The 24222-nt window shown below is 46.8% G+C and overlaps 1 protein-coding gene across 2 annotated transcripts; it reads right to left on the reverse strand.

Annotated features, from left to right (window-relative positions):
- Positions 1-317: 317 nt before the first annotated feature.
- LOC105684465 (pupal cuticle protein 20-like) lies at positions 318-18411 on the reverse strand. Of its 2 annotated transcripts, none has more exons than XM_048654275.1 (5): positions 18266-18411; positions 1464-1707; positions 1078-1329; positions 766-1008; positions 318-664 (listed from the first exon to the last, which is right to left on the reverse strand). In XM_048654275.1, the coding sequence occupies exons 1-5, from the start codon at positions 18305-18307 to the stop codon at positions 513-515; spliced, it is 933 nt and encodes a 310-aa protein (XP_048510232.1). In that variant the 5' UTR covers positions 18308-18411; the 3' UTR covers positions 318-512. The 2 variants fall into 2 exon arrangements, with proteins under 2 accessions (XP_048510232.1, XP_048510233.1); XM_048654276.1 differs by lacking the exon at positions 18266-18411 and adding an exon at positions 1855-2051.
- Between the last annotated feature and the right edge of the window lie 5811 nt (positions 18412-24222).

Consider the following 24222-nt stretch of genomic DNA (forward strand, 5'->3'; position numbering starts at 1 on the left):
GATCGTATACGTTGTTACAGCGGCGACACAACGATCCGTACATTATATCGTTAATCGATAAACCGGGCAATATCACGCTCGCGAGAATTAAGAATGAAGTTCAAAGTGGAACCAATTTTTGCTCGATTTATCGCCGCGATATTTGTACGTCAATTTCGTTAATATCGCCGTTATTCCGATCCGTTCCGATCGGGAACGTAGGATTACCTGTTTGAGATTAGGAAGAAAATGTATACAAGATGTTGAGAAAAAGATCGAAACCAGGGAATGAAACGGAAGCGGGACTTCGAAGAGAGTCAAAATGATAAGATCCGCGATTACTTGTTTTTTTCTTTCATTCATAAATTATAAAAAAAAAAGAATTAGCAAATACGCTATATTATTATGTACATAAGTCTGACGTTGATTAATATTAGGGTTATGCGATAAGTCAAGACGAAAAGTCGCGATGACCGCGGAATATACGTCGTACGATAGGCCACAGTTCCTGCCGAGAGTTACACGAATCGATTTTAATATTGGTAGCCGGCGTTACCGCCGCTCGTCTGGTACGAATTCGGACCTTGGTACAAAGAACCGGGTCCTCCGTTTCCGCCGGATGCGCCTCCCCCTCGACCAACGCCGCCACCGGTAGCTCCGCCTCCCCCTCGACCTCCGCTGCCACCTGAAACGGTCACGATACGACTAATATCACGGCGAAACGCGATCGTCCGCTTGAAATTTCGAGTCGTTCACTCCTCGGAATCGAATTGATATTTTCCTTACCACCTCCACCGCCTCCGGCGTTACCGCCGCCATTTCCGTTCCCTTCGTCTTGATTCTCACCCCGAGCTTCCGCGGCCAGAGACAGTTCGATGCCACGTTGGATCTCTGGGGGGATCGGTGGGGGTGTCGGAAGATGAGCACCTTCGGGATGAAAACCGTCGGCATCGGCGGTATACGTAACCGTGTATTGGGCACCGTCGTCCCCGGTGAACGAAAATGAACCGCTTACGGATTCGGCGTCCCCTGGAATAGCGATTTACGTTATTGCCGGTTTCTTTGCAATCGTTGCGGCCGTTTCGCAGATTCACCAACCCTGCAACTGTCCGGATTCTTGAACCGTTATCCCGTTGGCGGTTTCGTAGCTGTACCGGTAACTTCCGTCTCCGTTATTCTCGTTTTCGAACGAGTTGATTCCGACCTCTTGTCCACTTCCGCCTCCGCCTCCGCCTCCGCCGCCCGATCCCGATCCTCTTCCTCCGCCACCACCCGATCCCGATCCTCTTCCTCCGCCACCGGCCGATCCTGTTCCCCTTCCTCCGCCAGCACCGCCGCCGCCTCCACTTCCTTGTTGAGAAAAAAAAAAAACAAACTCGCTCATTCAATTTTCAATTATTTCGCAGTTGGACGGAAAAATTGCACTTTTTCTCGAGATTTTCGTTCAATTCATCGGAGATGATAAATAATTTCGTAGGCTGTACCACCACCGTATCCGTTGCCACCGTTTCCACCCGCTCCGTTTCCACCCGGTCTGCCGCCTCCTCCGCCACCGAACGAATTGCCACCTCCGCTACCGCCTCCCCCTGGACCACCCCCTCCGCCACCGTGCGGTGGTTGGATCAGCCCTCCTCCTCCGGAACCTCCACCCCCACCGGGGGGAAGATACGTGTTCTCGAGACGCGCCGTGTAGCAGGTCCCGATTAGCGCGAACAGCGCGACTGTGATCTGTGTACAGCGGTAAAGGGTAGAACAATTGACGATCGGTTCAAATTAACTAATTAAATGCGTCGAACGGCGCCACGATTTTTTGAGCAATTACGACGGCAATTTACGGTAAAAATCGTCAAAAAACAACTTAGACTGTCGACGTACGGTTTTCATATCGTTCCTTTTGATCGCGATCACTGACAAATCACACGTATTATTTTTCTTCTCCCCTTGGAGAGCAACGGTGTTCGGTGTACTGCGAACGTATACTGGCGAACGTAGCTTGGATATTACTGTCCGGCGAGATGCACCAGAAGACGAGATGCTCCCGACGATGTCTGATGGTTCGACGGTGATCCTAGACGAACTTATATACCTATTGAGAGAGCCTGGGATGACGCTCCCATCCTATCGTCCTGCGGGGTACACCGCGGTACCTACTCCGCACAACGTCCGCGGAGGACCGCAGCATCTGCAAGAGGAGGGCGAAAGATGCGCTTCTCTCGTTGCGTCACAACGTCGTGATACAGATCGACGAAGGTACCTTCGACTAACATAACTTACGGATCTGAAGGTCATTCAATCGGGTCAATTGAAAGTGAACCAGAAAGTTCGCGCTATTCCAGAGATGCGTATTTTAATTACTAACATGCGAAATTACTGTTGGCCCATAACACCGATACACATTCTATCGAGCTCTAACGATCGGCGCGGACATGTCACATCGATCAATGCGGTTAAAATGCAGCTGTAAGATTTATTTTTTTTTTTTTTTTAAACCAGACACCGCGATACACGCAACACTCGCTATGTTCTTGGTCAAGTTATGCAAGTTCATCTCATGTTTATCCTGCAAATACCCCATGGGGAATATATATATATATACATCGGATCAGCGGTCCGCTTTGACGCTCCTCGTCACACTTTACACCGCATTCATTATTCGATATATATATATATATATGTATGTATACGTGTGTTCCTTGTTATTACTAACGATCTCGACGACGACTTATGCAACAAATTTTCGTTTCTACTCTCGTCCGCTACTCGATCGGTGCAGGACGGACGGATGGACGGATTCTTCATTTCGATTCACCGGCGGCGATCCGGATCCCATAATTTTGACGATACACGGTCGTTTCGCAGTTCGAAGAAACACGCGGATCTGGCGCACCCTGAGAACCTCTGTTACGGTCGACGTATCTCGTGCCTATCCGCTTTGTTCTTTCAAGAATCCCGGGTACAGTATGTATAACTCTTCGTGATTACTTTCCCTTTATTTTCAATTATTCTATTAGTTATGTAGACGCCGGCGGCATTTGTCGAAAGGAGTATTTTTCTCATTTCCTTACGTTCGTCCGCGTTCGAAGAATTTACAAAAAACAAAAAAAAGGAAAAAAAAAATGAACGAACGAACGAACGATAGAAAAAGGAAAAAAGTGCAAAAATTTCTATACCCCGTATCGAGTATCGCTGATACACAATGCTTTGTTTCACCGACGCGGGTTGACAATATGCGCGTGGGTTATGAATTAATGGACGATGTTATCCGATGTCACTTTACAACGCTGTTGTATTACCTGCGATTATACTCGTCATCGCGGGATCGCGGATGATGGAGAAACAAAGAAAAGAAAAAAAAAACAAAAACGACGACAACGAATCGGAAAGAGGAATTAAAATTTTCCCAGGAAATTGTTGCGGGTCGATATTTTTCCTCGAAATAATGCGTGACGTCTGGTCGTGTCCTTTTCGCCCTTTTGCTCTCGTTATCGAAAGATCTGCTCGTGTTATGCCAGAAAGGCTAGGCAACGCGAAGTGGCGAATGAGGCACGCGGATATACACGGTAACGAATAGTCATGCCACTTGCACCGGTGTCAAATGTTATCGATTGGCTATCGCGATCATCGCGTAGCGACTAATGTCTAAACTTTCGTAATACCTGGTAACTATAATGAGAGACAGAGAAAGTACATTAATGCGATGAGAATCGCATGAATCATATTTATAATGCGATGAATAAAATGAAGCGCAATAGCAACGTGCAACGAGCGACTTGAGGTATAAATATACTATATTGTATGTACATCTCGCCGACTACAAGGATACCGGTAAACGAAAAAGCGAATGGAAAAGAAAAAAAGAATCCTCCGACTCCCGCATCCATTCCGTTCAATTAGCCGTCATTTTTACGGATGTTTCGACTTTTTTTTATTCTTCGCTCGAGCGTGCTGTTGAAGAAAAAAAAAAAAAAAAAAAAATGGAAAAAAAAATGGAAAAAATCGGAACGCGGAAATCATTCAAATATATTACAGTTGAATTTCAGCTGTTCGACGTTCGTCGTGTAACCGTCGCGTCGGGGCTCGGGATATAAGGCCCGCTGGACGCGATTGGCCAATATTTTCTTTCGCCGCGCCACATACGTACGCCGGTTTTATATTCTCATCGTTCGCCGTTTTTGTCATTATCCGCAACTGTCAATTAGACGGTTACTTAAATGGTGGGATCTTCTTGTTCATTGATCGGCGAACGGCGAACGAGCCGCGCTTTATTAAACGTGGAAACGTGCGTTACGCGCACCTGATTTCGTTAGAGAACCCGCAGCTCCCGCTGGGATCCCCCCCCCCCCCCCCCCTGCCCCCCGAAGAAGTGAACTTTAATCGACCTCGTTGATCGGTAGCGTTCGCACAGATCGGGTTGTACGGATCGACGCCGATCAACGTCGTACGGATCTGAGAAGAGCCCGGCGTCTAGGAACGGGAGCGTTACGTGTCAATCGAATCTCTTTCATAGTCTGTTACAATCCACCTTGCCTACCTGGTATCCGCGGCTCTAGCTAACCGTCTCCTCGTGGCCGGGGGTATTCAAACGATTTACGAGTTCACTGACGCCACTTACGATTAGCGTGTACACAGCCGAGCGCTGTAATAATCTCCACTTATACGTGTACAGTGTAGAGGTACCTAGCGGCGTAAGGTGTAATTTGCGGTAATAGAATACCGGGGCTTTTAGCTCCGGGTTATTGATTTTCAATTCCCCCAATTCGATACAACCGTGTATCGACGGATTTCATTCGAAACGATTTTCTTCGCTATTCAATCAGCGCGTCATTGTTCGGTATAGTAGGTAAAGGGGGCTTGTTAAATTTATTCGAATTGGAAGAACGTGGCCGATCCTCTTGACAGCTCGGAGGCAACGGAGGAGAGAAGGTACAAAAAAAAAGAAGTGGGAAGGGAGTAAAAAAATAAGATATAAATAAAATAATGATGATGATAAAGACGAGAGGAGTCCGAAGCGAGCGCGACGTCGGTTATTTGCGTAATGTGCATCGCGAGCTCGTACCTACGTACGTACCTACGTACATACGTACGTATACGTACCTATATCGGGGGATACGGTAATAACATCACGCGCATCATAGAATTTGTTTATTTCTCATTAACGTACGGTAGGTAGGTACATACGTATATCCTTATACTCGTGTACGCCGTTCGGTGCATCAATTTCACCGCAATATCGAATGGTAAAAATATTTACCTCCGTTGATTCTCACACACGACCTAATGTATTCACCTGACGGCAAATGCATCGACGCGGCTATTATGCTCCGCGCCGCGCCGCGCCGCGCCGCATACCTCGCAACAAATTCATCGCGTTACTTTTTCGCGTCAGTTTTACCACTGTTCGGGATAGAGTATATTGCGTCGACGTTTCATCTGTTCAGACTTATTTCATACTACGTCTCGAAACGCGTCTCACTTATACCACAATCGCAATCAATAACGATCAAAGAGTTGAAAAGTTCGCGTCTCCGAACTCCTCTTCTCCGTCATAACGGCAACACGCTTTTCGTTAGCCTTACTGCGAGATCGTTGCGCTCAATCACCCCACCCTGTATGTATTTTACGCGAATTATTGTAAAATGGGTCGCTGGACGCGCGGGCATGTGGTGGTCGATTGTAGATTGTACCCCCCGCGGTTACACGACGGACGATCCGGAGATATATTCTTCGCGCCGCGAACAAATCTCTCGTAAGTATATCCTCCGTAACTTGGGTAGGTAATTTTTTTTTTTACTTTTTTCTTCTATGTGCGTTTTTTTTTTTTCCACGCATTCAATTTCATTTACGCGAACCGATGTAGGTGAACTTTCACCGCTGCACAGAGGTATACAACGCTGAGGAACGCCGCTGCGTTATGTCACGTGTTCATTTTTGACCCCGCGTATAGCGTCTCATTAGACGGACACAGTAGCGAGGAATCGACGAATCGTTTCCGGTAGGTGCGCAGTTTTTTTTTTTTTTTTTTTTTTCCTCAAATCGTTGCAAGGGATTCCTCATTTTGTACTGTTGGCCTTGCTGTTGTTCGTTTTGTTTTTTTTGTTTTTGGGAGCCTAGAAAAAAGGAGATAGTTCGTGGATCAAAATTGTTGATATTCGATTCACGAGATGGGATACGATACGACGCGTTGAACTATACCGATCTCCGAGTTATATAATAACGATCGTACATATGACAGAAAAAGGACTTTACGTACGGAGTTGCGAAACACGATGCGCACCTAGATACTATATCGTCGCGTCGCTCGGGTCCGAGTTACATATATGTTATATATATTTTTTCTCTTTTTCTCCGCATTATGTGCGTGGCCGATGATAATTATCGTCATCTTGATCATCGGCGTAGGAACAGCGATCGCTTTTGAAGTCCGTCCGATCGGCCGACACGGGTGCGTGTCATAGTCTTAGCGGGGGTTTTGTGTCACCGCGCAAAGATTCACCGAATGATTCGCTCGCAGACGATAAATAACAGAATCCAAGGCGAACGGCTCCGTCGCATATCGACGGCATCTGAAATTGGATCATCCTCCGTACGTCGCAGCTAAAAAGACACTTTCCTTTGCTACGGATAAGTTGTAACTTTGCTTCCAAAGGTCAGGCTACCGATGCACGTTCCTCTATATACGTTGAAAATAAACGACAGGTACGACCTTTTTCTCGTGCGATCGTAAAGAAGCTCCGGATTCATTTTTTTCCCGTTTGTTTGTTTTTTTTTTTTTTTTTACCTTTTTTCCCTCCCCTCTCGTTTCGCACGGAGAATAAACCCGCGCTGCCGGAGCGCAGCGTGTAACGCGAGACTACACGGCATCGATTCCTAACGTTGGAATTGGATCATCTGAATAAACTCGAGATGCGAAGAAACTTGAAGTCATATAAGTACACGACGTCGCCGTATAAAGGTCACGATATGCAGAAAGATACCTTCGACCTCCTCCTCCTCCGACTTCGACTACGACTACGGGACTCGGGAATTTCCTTATCTCAACTTGTCGCTCTCCTATCAAAACTCCTTTATGTGTATCGATCGTTTCGCCTCGTTGCTTACAAGCGAGGTGCGGCGGCTAGGGGGTGCACCTGCGGATTCCAGAAACCGGGAGCTCGTTACCTCGCTCCGTTTTTTCCATTTGGAAAAATTGACAAAGTTCGAGAATAGCGGATCGGTAACAATAACAATGAATTAACGCGAACGGACGTGACTCGATTCGTTATCGAAAGGGAATGAAATGAAAAAGTTGCGCACGTCAACTGGGGGGGGGGGGGGGGGGGGGCGCGAGATTTATGAGTTATGAATCTCAGTGCGAGATTGATTGTACGTATATAAGAGTCGATTTTAATTACCGGCGGTAACAGATTTCAACTTCGGGACAGCCGCGGAACGATAAAGTCGCTTTGTAATTGATTATACCGTTGGGCTTCGGTTGTGAGCCGTTTAAAACAACGCTCACGCGGATATCGGTGCACACGCCGGCAGATATTCCCATACGATAATGTCGCGAAATGTTAGAGCTCTACCTATGCAAAGCGAACGAGTCAATGACGGACGAAAGAGAGCTCCGGATCTCCTTTTCAGCCTTTATAAGGTCCGCTCGACTCCTTATACGTTATACCTTATACACGTTCGAACTTTGACTGCGCTAGCGGTGCTCGTTAGCGAGATACGTTGCGCGCTTGATTAATATCTCAATTATTACAAATTCGTGTTTTCTCGCCTCTCGTACTCGAGCCGTAAATTATTCCTCTTCACTCTTTTCCTACCTCTGACAACTGCAATTAATCCTCGACGTTGCAGATTTTCGCGATATCGTTCGCCCGTATAAATTCAGACCTTCCGGGGTTAATGAGTGAGCGCACGTACGTACACTGTTTTTTTTTTTTCCACCGTCCCGCGGGCACCGATCACGGGGACGTCAAAAGTCCGGGTAGCCGAGTCGAGCGTATACATTTCGTCGGGACGAAATCAAAGCTCGAATTATTTCACGAAACAATTCTTTCGGCGTCCGTTTGCAAAAGTAATAATTTATCATTAAATGAGGTGCGAAAGCGAGACGTTAATAAATTGAGAAACGCGTCCCAAGTCCGTCTTCCCGATGTTTCACGCTTAATTAATATAACGCAAACGAATAACAACTGACGCGAATGCCGCTCGCGCAAAATGCTTTCTAGTATATCCGACTTAATTGACGTTACGTGTAACTTTGTAATTGTCAGGGACTCCGAAGAGATGAAAATTTTGTTAACGATTGTTAACTGGGTGGAAATTGTTCCGAGAAACGCACTAATTTAACCAGGGAATACCGTCACAGTCTGCGATGATCGTAGCTGCATATGTTCGTCGGTTAATTTCTCCCACGAGTCGTCGTTGTACGGCGTCAAAGAGGATCGAGTCGTACGACGATATTTAAATCGGCGCGCGTTAATCGAGTAATTACCGGATAGTCGCTCTTCAATTTTCTACACGCGTCATCGACGCACGTGTTGCGAGGAGCGTGTATACGTCTGCCGTATTATATCCTTCGGGGGGAGGACGAATCGAAATTTGTTTTCGCCTAACTTCTAGCCTCGTCTGCCCCGAATAGACATCTTGACAGCTCATTTTAACAAACTCTATATATATACAGATTTAATTACTCGAATTTGATTACATCAGATGTACCAGATTCCCAAAATTAATTCAACGGTTGAAAGCATGCCTCGAGCAAAAGAAAAAAAAGCATCGATCTACGCATGCTTCGTTCGTCTGATTGTGAAATGAGAAAAAAAATTGCTCGAGCAACGCGGTTATCCGATTACTTCAATTCGATTAACTTTCGTCTTTGTCATTGATTCTGACCTTTGTCGTTACTCCAATTGCAGCGGTTGATAATTCCGGCGTTCCGCTCTGCCGCTGGTAAGTCGTTCGAACCTCCGTTCTCGAAGTGCATCTGTATCGCGCTTTCTAGCCGCTGCGGTACCGGCGAACAATAATGTACCAATTGCGAGGAACGGAGAAATCTGCACTACATTTTTCGGCAATTCAGTTTCGTCGTCGTTAGCAACGTTCGACGTAATTATCGGATCAAAGAGATCGGAGAGGGGAAGATAATTTGAATCAGATTGATAACAATGACCGAGACTCGATGATCGGTCGATTTGACGCTTCGTTATATTTTCGGAAAAAAGTCTACGAGGATATTTTGCAAGGAAAGCAAATCGCCGGACGAGCATAATCGGGCGTAAAAATCAACCGCCAAGATTACGTTCGACGACGTCTTTATCGAAATTAATAATCTTTGAAGATTGAACAAAGAGATGAAAGTGTTCCGATCGTTTCGCCGGACCGCGGCAACTGCAATTAATTTCTATACGAATCGTTCGTTAGAATCGACGATTAATTAATTCATCGATATAACGATCGACGAGCGGTTTACGAAGTAAGTAATTCAGCCGTCCTCGCTTCCGTTTTTCCAACGAACTACGGCTCCGTTTAAACGTTCGACAATGAAACTGTCCCGAAGTGGATCCAGGTCGACGGAGCGGTTTCATCGGCGCCCCTAGAGAATACTGGATAATCAAAGCGGACGGACTACCTGTATCCACACAGCAGCTGCGGGACCGAGGTATTCCAGTTCCGCGGATCGTGCGAAAATCATCCGTCGCAGCGGACCACGCGAGAACGAAATTTTCAATCAGCTAGCGGCGTAATTAATATCAGTTGAAAAGTTCCACATCGAGAAAGATAACGAGCTAACGACAACGACACGAGAAAAAGAACATCCCCCGTACAGAAATTCCCGACGCTCCTTTTGTTTCGTTCGAACATCGAACCGCGGAATTGGCGACGCTGCCGCGCTTCGATTTCTATCTGATCAATTAGAAGTCTGAAAAGAGGCATCCTTTATTCCAGCTCGGGGCTATCGGGGTCGGTTTTAACTCGCGTAGGAACGCGACGGGACCACCGAGGAGGAAGATCGGCGGTCGGGAGGACTCGCGCTCCCGACAATCGGACGATCCGGTTAACGTACGGCGGTCTATCGTTCGCGGCAAGGACATCTGCGCGATTCCCGCCGATCCGACTTTTCGAACGTTCGACATCTCGTTGACACTAATAAGGAGGCGGAAAGTGATTGACTACCGAGCGCGCGGCGAATCCTTCGATACATCGCGTGGGGAGACGAGAGGAGGGGGGGGAGGGGAGGGGGCTGTACACGTTTCGCCGTGTATCATTTTGGTTTTAATGCGTTGCCGGGGTTTATCGAATTCATTTATCATCGCTAACCGCTACGAGTCTGGCGTGTAATTGTTCGCAATTATACGGAATATCCAGATACGCGTTTTGTAGGGTAATGTGGTATATCACGTTTACGGTGGTATAGGTACGTGGGTACTCCGAAACGCGGATACGTCTGTCGGGAATTAAACCAAATACAGCTGATGGCGCGTTTTAATACGTCGTTTATCAAAGTTGAGGAGATCGTTAATTATACAATATGGTAATACCGGAGGATCAAAAAGTGCCCGATCGCTCTAACCTACCGTGCCAATTACCAGGAGCTTAGTTCGCTCATTTCTCGATACACGCATCTAGATATATAACTGTAATCCAATTACGCCCTCCAAATTGGCTAATACTCGCAGACAACGGTCTTAACGTTGACTGCGGTCGGCTGACGCTCCTTGACGGACAGGATGCGAGCCCGGGGACTTCCCCCCTATTTCCCTCCTTCAATTCTCAAAGGTTTACCAACGTCTGTACAACAACAAGACTGCCTAACAACCTCGCGCGGCCTAACGACATCGCTCTGGCGCGCGTTCCGAACTTTCGAAACCACCGAGGGCGCAGAAGAAAGAAAAAAAAAAAAACAAACAAACAAACAAACAAACTTTTCACGGTGAAAATTACGCCGAGTATCGTCCGCGCCAAATTAAGAGCTTTGAAAAACTTTCGCACCGCCGACTCGTCAGTCGTCGCGCGCGATTATCAAAAAGGTGTTGATCACGTCGTTACCGAAACCGCGTGCGCGCGCGCGAAAAAAAAAATAAATTAAATAAAATAAAGAAAGAAACGAAGAAATCAAGGCGACTAACGAGCGATAGATCGCGCAAACGAACGCGTACCTTCGAGATGTATTTTGACAGGTGATCCGGGGGCCGAGGGCGCGGCGAAAACGTCGGAGAAGCGTCGCCGGTAGGCGGTCAACCGCAGGGGGCGAACGGTCAACGGGAGTTGAAGCCGGTGGACCACCGCATGGCGGAGCCTTCAACCTCGGAATCATTGATTCGCGGCCGGCTTACCACGGTTATGAATCACGCTTGGGCGTTGACAGATGGAAACTCACTTGCTCGGACAAATTTCCACCGTATATAAGAGCCCTTTGACGCGGTTTGCGTCGGACGGGGACATCAGCGGCAGGGCGGCGGACTCCCGTGGGGTGGTAAAAAAGGGGGGGGGGGGGCGCGGACTGAAGGAGGAGGCGAAAAACACACTAGCAAAAAGTACGTTTTTCCTCCGATTTTTTCGCTTCCATATGTACGGGGCAGCTGATTGTGACGAATCGTGTCCATTTTGTGAGAAAAGAATCATATCACTTCCAGATACATACATTCGATATTAGACTTGGATTCCGCGTATTCGTTATCGCGCAAATTTAATATTTTTCGTTCTTTTTCTCGGAACGAGCGACGAGAAGTTTCGTTCGTCGCGTCGTTCGAGTTTCGAATTATCCAACGTCGACCGGAACGCGATTAGAAGTTGAACAACGACGTAGCGACGAATTTCAACAGTCGCCAAACTCCTGGGTGACGACGACGACACCGTCGACGTTGCGATTCGTAAACTTAACGCGGGGCCTCTCAACGACCCCTTGATTAATCACCTTAGTAAGAACCCGCACGGCGAAGGACGTGCGTCACTCATCTAGGTGTGAGGATTAAATGTAACTCTGCATTTCGAATAATGGTTGGAGTTTTCTATATCCAAAATTTTGATTACATATTCTATTCCGCGGTCGGTTATAAACCGTCGGAGTTTTTTTTTACCACAGATAAACAAAAAGAGAGAGAGAGAAAAGCTGCGCGCGATTGAATCGAGCTAAATACTCGTCAGCCGTGACTTTGTCCGCCTGATCTAGTGGAATGGACGAACGTGGAGTACATGGGAAAATTGGAGTTAAACATGAGGAAGGACTAACAATAAGCTCGATCCTCCGGGGTATATAACTCGTATACACAGGTATATATATATATGCATATCTAAAAGGGTCCGGGGAGCATATTTGCAACCACGAGATGAGTGAATATGTATAGACATAACAGCTCACATCAGACAAATTCCCCCAAGGCTCGGAGGGGTAACGATCTCAAATATTTCACGTGCTTCCCATAACCGTTCGATAATAATTCCCTCTCTCCGTAAGGTTTTACCAGAAGTTCCATGGAAAAAAAGTGTTTTGGATCGATATCATCTGCCGTGTGAGAACAACGCTCTAATTTGTTTTTTCGTACCGTACGTGAGACGGTATGTCGAAAAATGAGGATGAAAACGAGCAAAAGAAAAAAAAGAAAAAAAAAAAAAAAAAAAACGAAATTAGGATAAATGAAAGGAAGAAGTCAAGAATAACGTTGAAAAACTCCAGTGGTCCGTGAAAGGGAAAGGAGTCGAGGCAATTTTGGATCGTAATTGAAAATCACTCCGAGGGTTCACTTTCCTCCGGCATCCCTTTGAACTTTTCATCCTTTTCTCTCCTACCCAGATTCCAATTTATTATCCTTTCGCTTACGTCAGTCGCCTTCTCTTCTCCCGCATCTCGACCCAACGAAGTTCCCTGATCAAGTGGCGGGCGGCCCCGGCATTCCTCCTTCTACGCATCTATGCATACACGCGTACAAAGTATTAATACAAAGCTACAACAATAATAACGATAAGCACCAGCGCCGTTCGCACCACCTGGGAATGCGTCTTGACATGATTAACGCATGGGTAATTAATCAACTCCCCCCCCCCCCCCCCGCGTTTAGTACTAATTATTAGTAGCCGTTACACCCCCGTAGATTCGAATGACGTTTGTCTAACGCGTTCCTATGCGCCGTGCGGCTCAACGGTGAGCCGGCGACGGAGCTATGCGGAGCCGGACCGATTTCACGATGGATGCAGCAGCAGCAGCAGCACCGCGACTCCGTGGAACAAAGAGGCCGTCCACCATTGTGCACACCTATGTACGCACTTACACGGAACTGTGGTACCAGCACGGAATGGGATTTACTATATTTACACACCAATACGACGATAGGGGCGATATGTGTTGCGTGAATATATCTACCTGCCCCGACGCGGTCCATCCATTAATCCATCCGAGCGTCGGATCAAAGCGGGGGGGGGGGGGGGGGACGGTTATCTCTTTCTCTCCATATTGTCGAGAGGAGAGCCCCGGACGAACCTTATCCAAAGTCTGGTCGCTCCGCGGCGTCGGTCGACCCGGAGTTCGCAGGATATGGTCACCGGAGTGGGCATATAGACTGGAAATCGGAAGCCATCGTCGGCGCTCGATTACGACGCGCGTATCATAAGCTTTTCACCTGGCGTCGCCCAGCAGGTAAATAATTACCCGACCGAAACCAAGTGACCATTAATACTCGTTAACCCTACTTTGTCCGGCCCAGCGCGGATGACCCCTGCGGTCGGATATCTCGAATAAGTTTTCAACCCTCCGCGTAGGCTCCTTTTCGTGCCGCTCCCCCCCCCCCCCCCCCCCCTCCTCGTCTTTTTCCATGTGGTTCTCTTTCCTCGTTTTTTTTCTTTTTTTTCGCTTTTTTCGTTTCGTACGATTTTCCGTTGACGCGGGACGACCTTCCAGATCGAACGATTCCCCCTCTGTATATATATATATATAACTTTACAAGTTCAAAATTACTTTTCTCATATTTCGTCGTATACCTACCGACGTATTAGGGGATGACGTGGGCGTATCACGCAACGGCTTACACTGGCTTATTATATTCCCCATACCGAAGTCAATAAAAGTAAAAGCTGTAACAACGTAGACACAAACCAAGCACAACGCGTCGGCTCATTCTTTTTACTTCGAATAAAGAAAATAAGGACCACATCGGAGGTGGTAATTCGCATCTGCATCTATTATACGCACAATATCAAAAGCCTGCAGGACTCCACGTACCCCATTGTACGCGAAGAGGAGCCGGTGACGTTGGTTGAAAGTTTTCCCCCGGCCACCCGAACGGCCGATGAGGTAAATCCGGACAAATGGAGTTTCCGGGAAACGGACGTACGTCGGGACGATAGACAGCCAGTGAATTTCGGAGCGCAACGATTCCCCGGCCCACGGAGATAGTCCGTATATTGGCTAATCCAGCGGCCGCCAGCATTCGAGATAGGAATGAATTATGTACCGGGATTTTCGCGGCTATTCTTTTATTATGTTACTCTTTTTTTTTTTTGTTTCTTCGCCTGAAATCGAGACAATGTAAGGTCGAGATAAAACGTGGCGAGGTGATTTTACGGGTGTGATTGTGAAAAGGGACAGTTATAAATGGGGTATTTTAGGAGCGTGTGTATACTTAAGGTCTAACGCGTGGTGGTACGGATACACCGCGCGCGCGATGTTTTTTTCCCCCCCGACAAAATTATTACCCGCCGTAATTGATCGTACGGTTCAGGCGTTACTTCGAAATTAGATTCGCATAATTTAACGGTACACTAGCGTAAATAGACGGAACGTAAACGGGACCGTATCATCATTGCGGTTTCAGCCGGCGAGCGATGAAATATTATTATTACGAGGCGCGAATGGAGTTCGAGGTTTTATCAATTAGCATGAATGGGTCGTTACAATAAATGGATGAATTTGAATTAGCTCTTTGAAATTACTACCATAATCATCGCATAATCAGACAGCTACGACTCGCAAACTGCAGCAACCTACCCTCCCTCCCCTCTCGTCCGCCGTCAATTTCACGCTAAAACATCGCGTCTCCTTTTCTTTTTTCTATTTTCTATTTTATTCTGCAATTTTTCTTGCAAAAACCTTGAATTGAATAAATCAAATGAACTCCCCGTATCAATTTCCAGCATTTAATTACATTCAATTTGTTAAAGAAGATTCGTTGAATATTTTTCTTTTCATCCACGCGAAAATTATCGGGTTGAGCGAAAGTATATTTATCGACGCAATAAGACGGTATAATCTTTGAAGAGAATTTCGTTAGAGCAATAAAATTAATCAAAGTGTAATGGCTCGACGTTATACTACGGGTATATAGGTACCTACTATCGTTGCTCGGAAAGGAGCGAGCGTGCAAAATATTCGTTCGTCGGAGGAAGAGTAATAAAGAGTTCGGTAAGGTGTCTTGGTTAGGTTACGAGGTGAAGGGTCGGCGAGAGTCAAGATGGTTATGAACAAAAGTAATTAGCAAGTTCCCGGTTCAAGAGAAGAAGGCTTGGGAAATTAGCCAGCCAAGGCGAAGGTAGCTACGGGCTGAACTCGCTGTCAGCGTCACGGGCGTGCAGACGTCGCGTCGCGCGACTCGCGGTTCTCCCCCCCCCCCCCCTCCCCCCACTCCGCTATACATATGTATAACTGGTGTACGTACCTATATACCATCTGCACCTATACGCGGGGACGTCACCGTGTTACAACCAACTACCGAAGACTTTCAATTCACCCCGAGATTATGGACGAATCGCATTCCGCGTATCGACGAGCGTGAAAATCGCTGTCGAAAGAAAAAAGGAAGAAAAGCCTTTTTTCCAAATAAATAACGGTCGACGTACGTTTCGCGAAGATTCGATGCAATAAAAATCGTCGTTCATCTTTATTTATATATTTTTTATTTCCTCGTCGGCGTTGAGATAGGGTTGATTTATACGTCACATTCTCACGTGAAAGATGTATCTTTCGATTATACCGTGAACGTGGCGAAAAAATTGTTAACAATGAAGAGAACGGTGGAAAGACGGAGAGATAATTAGGCCTCGATTAGCCGGCGGTAAATCAAGTTTCACGTTTATATATATCTTCGTCGGTTTTACGATGAATCGGCCTGCGATATTCTCTTTGGCTTTTGCAGAAGAGATTTAATCGCGGAAATAAAAGAAATATCATCTCATCCCCGCGGCTGTATACCCGTAGACGTGTGGGTTATGTACAGACACGGAGCTATTCAACGCGGAAATCCCTCACCCTCGACGTCATTCCCGGCGGAAGCGTCGACCCTCCGGGTCACCGCGTGTACCTATATAGGTATACGCGCGTGTGCGCGTGTCTCTCTCTCTCTCGCGTACACGCGTAAAACGGACGCGCACGAAAACCTTTTGGAATAGTGGAAAGAGGGACGAGGAAGTGAAGAGTCCCTTACCAGTCGAGAGTCAGGATAGAAATTAATCAAAGCGGAGTTGATATACGTCGTTGAAGTCCAGTCCGTTGAAACGCGCCGGTCAAAAGAAATAATATAATAAATAAAGTTGCGGTCGTGAAGAAAACTTCTACATGACACTCGTCGAAGTGGCGCCGTTCCGTCTTGGTCAGGCCAGCCCTATACCGGTTCCCGATGTTTTGCTCTCCCCGTGGACTTGTTGTTTACAGTTCATGCCGCACCGCCGATATCGCGAACGGGCGATCATCACCTTCTCTCTGCGGACCACGAGATAGCCTCCGTCTTCCATTCGTTTCGTTTCCTCCCTCGCTTTTTACCTCTTCCCTTTTCCGTCATTTGTTGAACTCGATTTATTAGACGCGTTTTACCGAACGATTTTCCACCGCCTTTAGCGGATCTAATCGCCCAATATTATTGAAAATTAATGTCCCCCCATTGTAAGCCGGCGAGCTTTTGTGGCGAATCGAATTCTGGTGACCGCTTTGGATTTATCGTTTGGCAAGCGTAGCTAACAGTGTGTCACTTCTCAAGTATATTCTTGACCAATGACCAGAGGAGGATGTCCGCGAGGGGTTGGACGGAGGTCGAGATTTAACGCTCGTTCAAAAGATTCTTGATCCTTAACCCAAAATCATTCCACACTTTGAACGTTACCTCCGTCTCGCGACCCCATCCTCTCCAGAGGTTCAGCTTCCGGTGTCGCATCGATCGATGGTCAAATTTTTATCGTACGGGTCGGGAGGAGGCGCACGTCGAACCGTTACCGCTAAAATTCCTGTACAAAAATCGCGTGCACCGGCTAGAAAAATAGGCGGCAATCATCACCTCGAATTCCTCGAAATGAACGAAACTCGGAAAGCGACGACGGCGCGCCGCGTCCTAGGTGGAAAAACCATAATTCTATTGGACGTAGATTGACGACCGTGACGTCACTTCCGTAGAAGAATTTCAAACAGCAATCCAAATTGGTTAGCATGTCAAAGAGAATGAATAACGGTTCGAGGAATATACGTAACGCCGGTGTTTGCCCGATCCAGATTATATTTTTCAAAAAATATTTTATCTCGCGCGAAATCCCCTCCCATTCGTCGGCGAGAGAGAGAGTCAGAGAGAGAGAGAGAGATATCGTTTTACAGAACCCTTCCCAGTGGTACACCGGGGTAATGAAATTTTTTCCCTTCTTGTTTCCACGATCGACGATCTCCTGCAGGGCAGTCGGACAAAATGATTCAAATTTTTATTTTTTCTTCACCTCGAATTTCTCCGGCTCGTTTGTCGTTCCCCCCAATGCATTTTTTTTTTGTTTTTTTTTTCATTTCGCTCATTCCTTTACTCTCCTCTCTTTTTTTTATTTTTTTTTTTTCATTATTTTTGCGAAGGATCATTTTTATTCATTAGAGAAAGTAATCAGGTACATGAAATACAGGGAACAGCGGCAGGGCTAATAAATTTCGTGGTAAAACAATCGTGCCGCGGGTTGTTGAAGGGAAAATATGTGCTCGGATTAGGGTGAAATTTAGTGACTCAATTTTTAAGGCGGATCCGAATTGAAAATATTCACCTACTTTCGGTCGCTTCGCGAATTCCCAAGTTGCTCCCACGCTTTTCCTGCACCGACGTACAATTAATAAAACTGACAGGTGTACGCAAACTTTGAACAACACAGATCGATTCGGATCTACAAATTTTTCTCATTCGATCCCCTCGAATATTACAGGTATTGTGCCTAACCTCGACGCTAACAAGTAGATTTAATCATTCCCGATTATAAGAGAAAAAAAAAAAAAAACAACGTTCACGTACCCACATATTTCTCCCGGATAGTATATGATATTTTCGAACGGATCATGCTTATAAATTACAATTACCTCTCGTGTACCGCGGCGGCGCGGCACTTCCTTCGTCGCCATGATTTCACATGGAGTCCTTACAGCAGCGTCTCGATTACAATCGGCGGTAACACCTGTCACGTAACACCTGGGGGGCTAGGACGTCACGTTGAAGTATTTTCAGAGAATTCTCGATAATTCGTGGTCAGATCGGAGAGTAAAAATGATGAAATTTGTTTTTTTTCGAGTTTCATTCATCAGCTCAATCTTTATATCTGACCTCGAATACTGAGGGTATAACTTGAAAAATGCATTAACGAATCAATTGTTTTTTTTTTTTTCTTTGTTTTCTCTTCTTCCGAATCACTTGAGCGACGCGCAGAAAACATTTTTTCCCATTTCCTTCGCGCTTTTTTACTTGTTTTTTCTTCGGTTCCTATACATATATCCCGTTTCCCTCTTGGCAACAAAAACAAAAAAACGAGGGCGAAATGAACAGGGAAAAAGAAAAAGGACGGGAGGGAGGGAGGGAAAATAAAAATGAAAAGGGGGGGAAGGGGGAAAAAAAAAGGAAAGGAGCGAAAAGGGGTGAAGTTATCCCATTGGTATAAAACTGAAAGCGAACGGAGCGGGGCGAACGGCGTTCGAAATTTGAACGAGCGAGTCGAGAGGGCGGAGTTGGCTCCTTGAACTCCTAATGGAAATACTTGACCACGCTCACGCTCGGGGGCCAAGAGGGTGTAGGAACGTCGGAGAGTGTAGGCTAATGCTCTCTACTCCAACTACTACCGGCCACTTGTCCCACAACTGGGCTAAGTTATATATTATCGTTAGGGATACTCGGCGTCGCTCTCGAGCTCCAGCTTCGAACGTCGGGAACCTCCGCTGGAACAAAAAAGTCAAAAAATTATCAAGAAATTAGGTAAGACCGACTCGGGTATTACGAGCAGCCTCTCCGACACCACGTTTTTCGACATCCGATAATCTTACTCGACCGCTTTCTTCCGTATTCTTCAATTCTTACAACCGGTGGTGTATCCATCGCCACGGTTTACACACAACAAACTTCGAAGTACTCGATCGCGTTTACTCGCGGCGCGTTGTACGCAGTTCGAGTTCAGCAACGGGGGCGGCAAGACGATACCCATTGACCAGTTCTTGGAAATGACGAAACACCGTCTAATTGAGACTCGAACGACGCAGTTGGGGGTACCCGGTACCGCGTACCATCTACCGTTCAAAGTTTTCCCGTATTCGACGGACAAGTTATGCTCTCCACTCCCCTTCCGTCGTTGCTCGTCCACTTTGTTTTTTTTTTTACATCCGCTTTTTGTTTCCGATGTTCGGAAAAGTCCTGACGTCATGTCGCGCAACGGGAATGAAAAATTTTCTATTCAATTGGCTTCCCGCGGAGCAAAATCAGAACGAGAATCAGAATCAGAAACGACGAACAATGAAGCGGAAGAGGAATGAAATAATCGCTGTAGATATAATAGTTCGTTTCTTTCTTCTTTTTCTTTTTTTTTTCTCTCCCTCTCTTTTTTTTTTTTTTTCTCTTCACCTTTCGGAGGCACAATATCCGTTCCCTGATAATCGTGGGGTTCAAAGAGTCGAAAGAGCCCGGTGGTGGTGGGTCGATATACGCATAATATAAGTACGATCGCGTTGCGTTGCCTTGTGTACGTGTGTTGTCGGTTCGTACGTTTCGCAATGGATCCTTTGTCCGATTGTTTGACTAAACTCCAAACGATTTCAGCGTTAGGCTAGAGCCTCTACTTCCGGTTGCGGAGTACTTCGAATCAGTTTACCGTGTCCAACGTTTATTCATCATCTCTTTTAATACACGCTGAACACCCGTGTATAAAACACGCGCCTCTACCGCGAGCAATGGTACACCTATGACATCAATCCCGAATCATAGAAATCTGGAAAATTTGAATGAAAAATTACAAGGGTGGTTTTCGTTATCGGCATACGACGATGACGGTATTATAGTCGTTGTTATTCACCCTTATCTTCATTAATAAATCATCATCGTCTGAACGACTGTGCAGCGTGGAGGAAAATTCGCGCATTCGACGCTATTGGGATGTGTCGGTTTCCCATTACAGAGAGACCGACGCGTTTGTATAATTCCAGCTCTGATCAGCATCTGGTTAACGTTTAATTTATTTTGCACAAACATCGCGTACCAATGTTCGATTGTTTATTTGTTTTTTTTTTCGTATGTACCGTACTTTACCGTATGTATGTACCTCATGATCGGGGGTGCGCCCGAGGTATCGATGACGTGACAAGACATAAAAAATCAACACATCGATCTCCAATTTCTTTCATTCTTTTCCCCAACCCAGCCCATGATTAATTGGTTGAACGTAATCGGAAAACTACTTTCATATACTTTCCTCCGTTCCCCTCATCCGATCGCTAGCGATAGCAGCGCAGATCCAGAAATGATATTTAGAAATAAAACTGGGGCACCGTGTCCGTCGATTTAACAAGAATTTTATCGTACGTATAACGAACAACGGCGGTGGCGAGGGGGTCGGGGGGAGCGGGCGGTCTGAAGACCTAACTAACGGTTGGCCATGATACGCAATATGCAAGGGGGAAATCAACGGCTAACGAGATTGAAACGGAACAACTTTACCTCGAGCAACCACTTATCACTCAGAGGTAGTCGTCGGTGGCTGCTCGGCGAATATCGCGCCTTCCTCTCCTCTTTTCACTCCATCTCGAGATCGCCTTTACTCCCCCTGCGAATCACCCCGGCGGAGTTGAAGAGCGTCGAGAAAAGTGGGAGGCAAGAACGGAGTCAGGGTCTCGGGAAAATGCGACGGAGAACTGCCGCCCGCACCGTCGTCGTCGTCGTCGTCGTCGTCGTCGTCGTCGTCGTCGTTGGAGAACTCGCGAGAGGCTTCCTGCCGCCGACGGAAAAGCGAGAGAGCAAAAATAGAAGGAAAATAAACAAACGAAAAACAAAACGCGACGAACTAAATGTATGTGTTTATAGATATATATATATACCTCTACGTACACACCGCGTACATTCGACTACTGTAGGTACTCCGGGTGCGCGGTATGGTGTACCGCAGACTCTCTTACTCCGCGACTGCGTCTGCAGTGCACCTTGGTCGAGCGAACACAGAGAAGAGAATAAGAGCAAAGAGGAGAAGATAAAAAAAAAAAAGGGAAAGAAAGAAAGATGTAATTATATGTTTTACCTCACTTGCCGAGAACATTCTCAATTATAGCCAACTGTAAAGGTTCACCTGTGTCTATTTGGGTTGGACTAGTTTCGCGGTCCGTATAAGTATTACGTAATTCGCTTCTTTATTTATCCCTCTTTATTTTTTTCGCTCGATCCTCCCGCACGGCGGATCGGTATACACGGTTTGTACGCTCCTCCTAGCTCTCGATACCGAAGAATATAAATCATCGTTTAATCCGGGCGCGCGGAGACACTGCAGCAACGGCGAGGTGCGCGGCTTTGAGCTGCTTATGGTCCGTTTAATTTGACTAATGGTCGAGAACAACCGCGAGGGGATTCCCATGTGGGCATGTACACACCGTCGCCCTGTACACACTCACCATATCTGCCGGCATAATAGTTGACAATTAATAAAGCTAATTGGCCGCTTAAACTCCACGATTAGAAAGGGTCACGCTGTGCTGACCTTCGAATCACGTTGTTGTTATATACATATGTATACGCGTACGTAATATGCAAACAGCCGTAACTTTTACCCGCGATATTTTCATTGAATATATTTTTTTTTTTTCATTATCTCCGATCGGTCGAGTACGATCGGTAATTAATAATTCGGCGCACCGTAGACGTATCTTCGATCTCGATCTCCGCGGATACACACGTATAGAGGCCGCCGAGGATATCGAGATTCGGAATGGAAGTTGCGCGGCATCGGAATATAGGTGAGATATCATCAATCGCTTCGGGTTCGCCGCTACCGTCTCGAGGAATTGAATCGTCTCGCGATCGGCGACGTTACAGCGCAAAAGTGATACATTTGTCAACGGCGAACAACGCGCGGGGAAGGGGGGGGGGGGGGGGGGGGGGCGACGAGGAGGTCCGGGGGCCCCCCGCCCGGGTTATTCCGAGGGGTGCTTTTCGGAGTCGCGGTGTCGCGTCGGAGTTCGAACGCCGTCCGCTTTCCTTCCCGTCCACTTTTCTCCCGTTTCCCTTCGGAGGACCCCTGGGCGACGCGGAGGGCGGTGATCCCCGTGCGGTTTTCTGGTAAAAGACGAGGTCGACGTAGTGTCTGCCGGGATGGGCTCCGGGCCCAGAAAAGCTTAGGAGTCTCGTGATAGCGGTTACAAACGACCCAACCCGGGGATCGGTCGTCCCCGTTGCCAAACCGCAGCCACGACCGTGCGACTCGGTCGCGAGTCGGCGGGAGTCCCGGCCGAACCCGTAACCGGGTGGTGCGGGGAACCGGGGACGCTTGTAGCGAAAGAAAGAAAGAAAAAAAATAGGGGGGAAAGACAAAGCAGTCGATACCGCGAAATTTTCTCAAACCGTGTATAGGAAAATATTTTTATCTACAGCTCTTTAAGATATGCAAACTATGCGCCGCATCCGCGCGCCAGAAAATATCGTACCTACGCGACGCGGGGTGTAGGGAAAAACGTCGCGTGTGTACAGGGGGGGGGGGGCGAGATCGGACGTCGGGGATTCCGATAGCGGAGAAGTATAGGAGAAAAAAAAAAAAAAAAAACAAGCGTATAAATAAAAAACGGTGGACGTATAATGGAAAACATGTCGCAGATAAAAATCCGGAAGGTCGGCGGCGCGAGAGCGAGTATCACGTAGAATTTTTAATCGCTCGCGAGCATCGCGTTCGAACGATGATTGATCGATCGGGGGACAACGAAAAGATTTCTCCGAAACGTTGAGCATTCTGGATAAAAAAGAAAAAAAAACAGAGGAGGAGGAGGAGGACGCAAAATTACTCTTTTTCATTGTCTCCCACGCGGGCGAAAAGTGCTTTACGGAGTTACGCCCACCACTGCGTCATGAGATCCTTATTACCCACGTGCCGTAGCTAGATGTTTCGATTGACACGCGATACGAGCGTAATATATCAGCGTTACTTTCTTGCAGATACGCGAGTATTACGTGTGCACGAACTCACCGCACTCAACGGCGACCGTCCTAAATTTCCAGCTAGGTTTACCCGGGGCGAGATGAAAAAAAAAAAGAATTCTCTCCTTTCTTTTTCTCACTCACACTGAAAAAACGCGGAGGAGTCGCCGAAGAGTTCGAATGGCTGGACATCACTTCGTATCCGCGTTACGTTCGGACCGTTTCGAGGAAGTTTTGCAGACGATGAGACGGAAAAAAAAAAAAAAAAAAAAAAAAGAAGAAAAAACAGAAATTTCACGTTGCCTAATATAGTTCGAGACGACGGAGACCCGACGAGTGCGTTTACGTGGCGATGTTTATTGGGTCAAAACCCTCGACGATGGGATCTCACCGGGCGACGGATGCGAGGAGGTCGGCGTATTTAATTTTTCGGAATATGCGAATATTTTACGGTGACGCGGAGGGCGATCGAGGGGGAGAAAGCGAAAAAGTAAAAAGCGTACGTCGGAGCGAAGGGAGGACGTGTCGAAAAAGTGAAGCGCGTACGACGATCGAGACTCGCGCGTCGGGTTGCGTTGCAAATGGCGGGGTGCAGCGCGGATGTACCCGTTGTACGGATATCTGAAATGATTTGTCTCAATGCCCGTATTAATTACACTTTTCAATGCATATTAAACGGATATTCAAATGTCTGATTTATAGCGAGTTATACACACCGTAATTCAGTTAGTTAACCTGATGCGATGCATTATTCATACGATAAAGACAAATAGCTTGGTAAATTACTAGTCGACGTTCGGCGGTCGGTGCGGGTGTACGGGGGTGTACCTGAATTATACACGTACAACGGCGAAGGGACGTGTTCGATGGAAGAATCGAGCGAAAAAGGAGA

Source organism: Athalia rosae, chromosome 4 (genome assembly GCF_917208135.1).
Source record: "Athalia rosae chromosome 4, iyAthRosa1.1, whole genome shotgun sequence".
Taxonomy (NCBI): Eukaryota; Metazoa; Arthropoda; class Insecta; order Hymenoptera; family Athaliidae; genus Athalia; species Athalia rosae.

Excerpts from the sequence above, each read along its gene's own strand:
- LOC105684465 (XM_048654275.1), bottom strand. The coding sequence starts at position 18,307 with ATGGCGACGAAGGAAGTGCCGCGCCGCCGCGGTACACGAGAG. Across the intron at positions 1,708-18,265 it reads GCCGCCGCGGTACACGAGAG|ATCACAGTCGCGCTGTTCGC; the intron begins GTAATTGTAATT and ends CGCTGTACACAG. Across the intron at positions 1,009-1,077 it reads AGAATCCGGACAGTTGCAGG|GGGACGCCGAATCCGTAAGC; the intron begins GTTGGTGAATCT and ends TCGCTATTCCAG.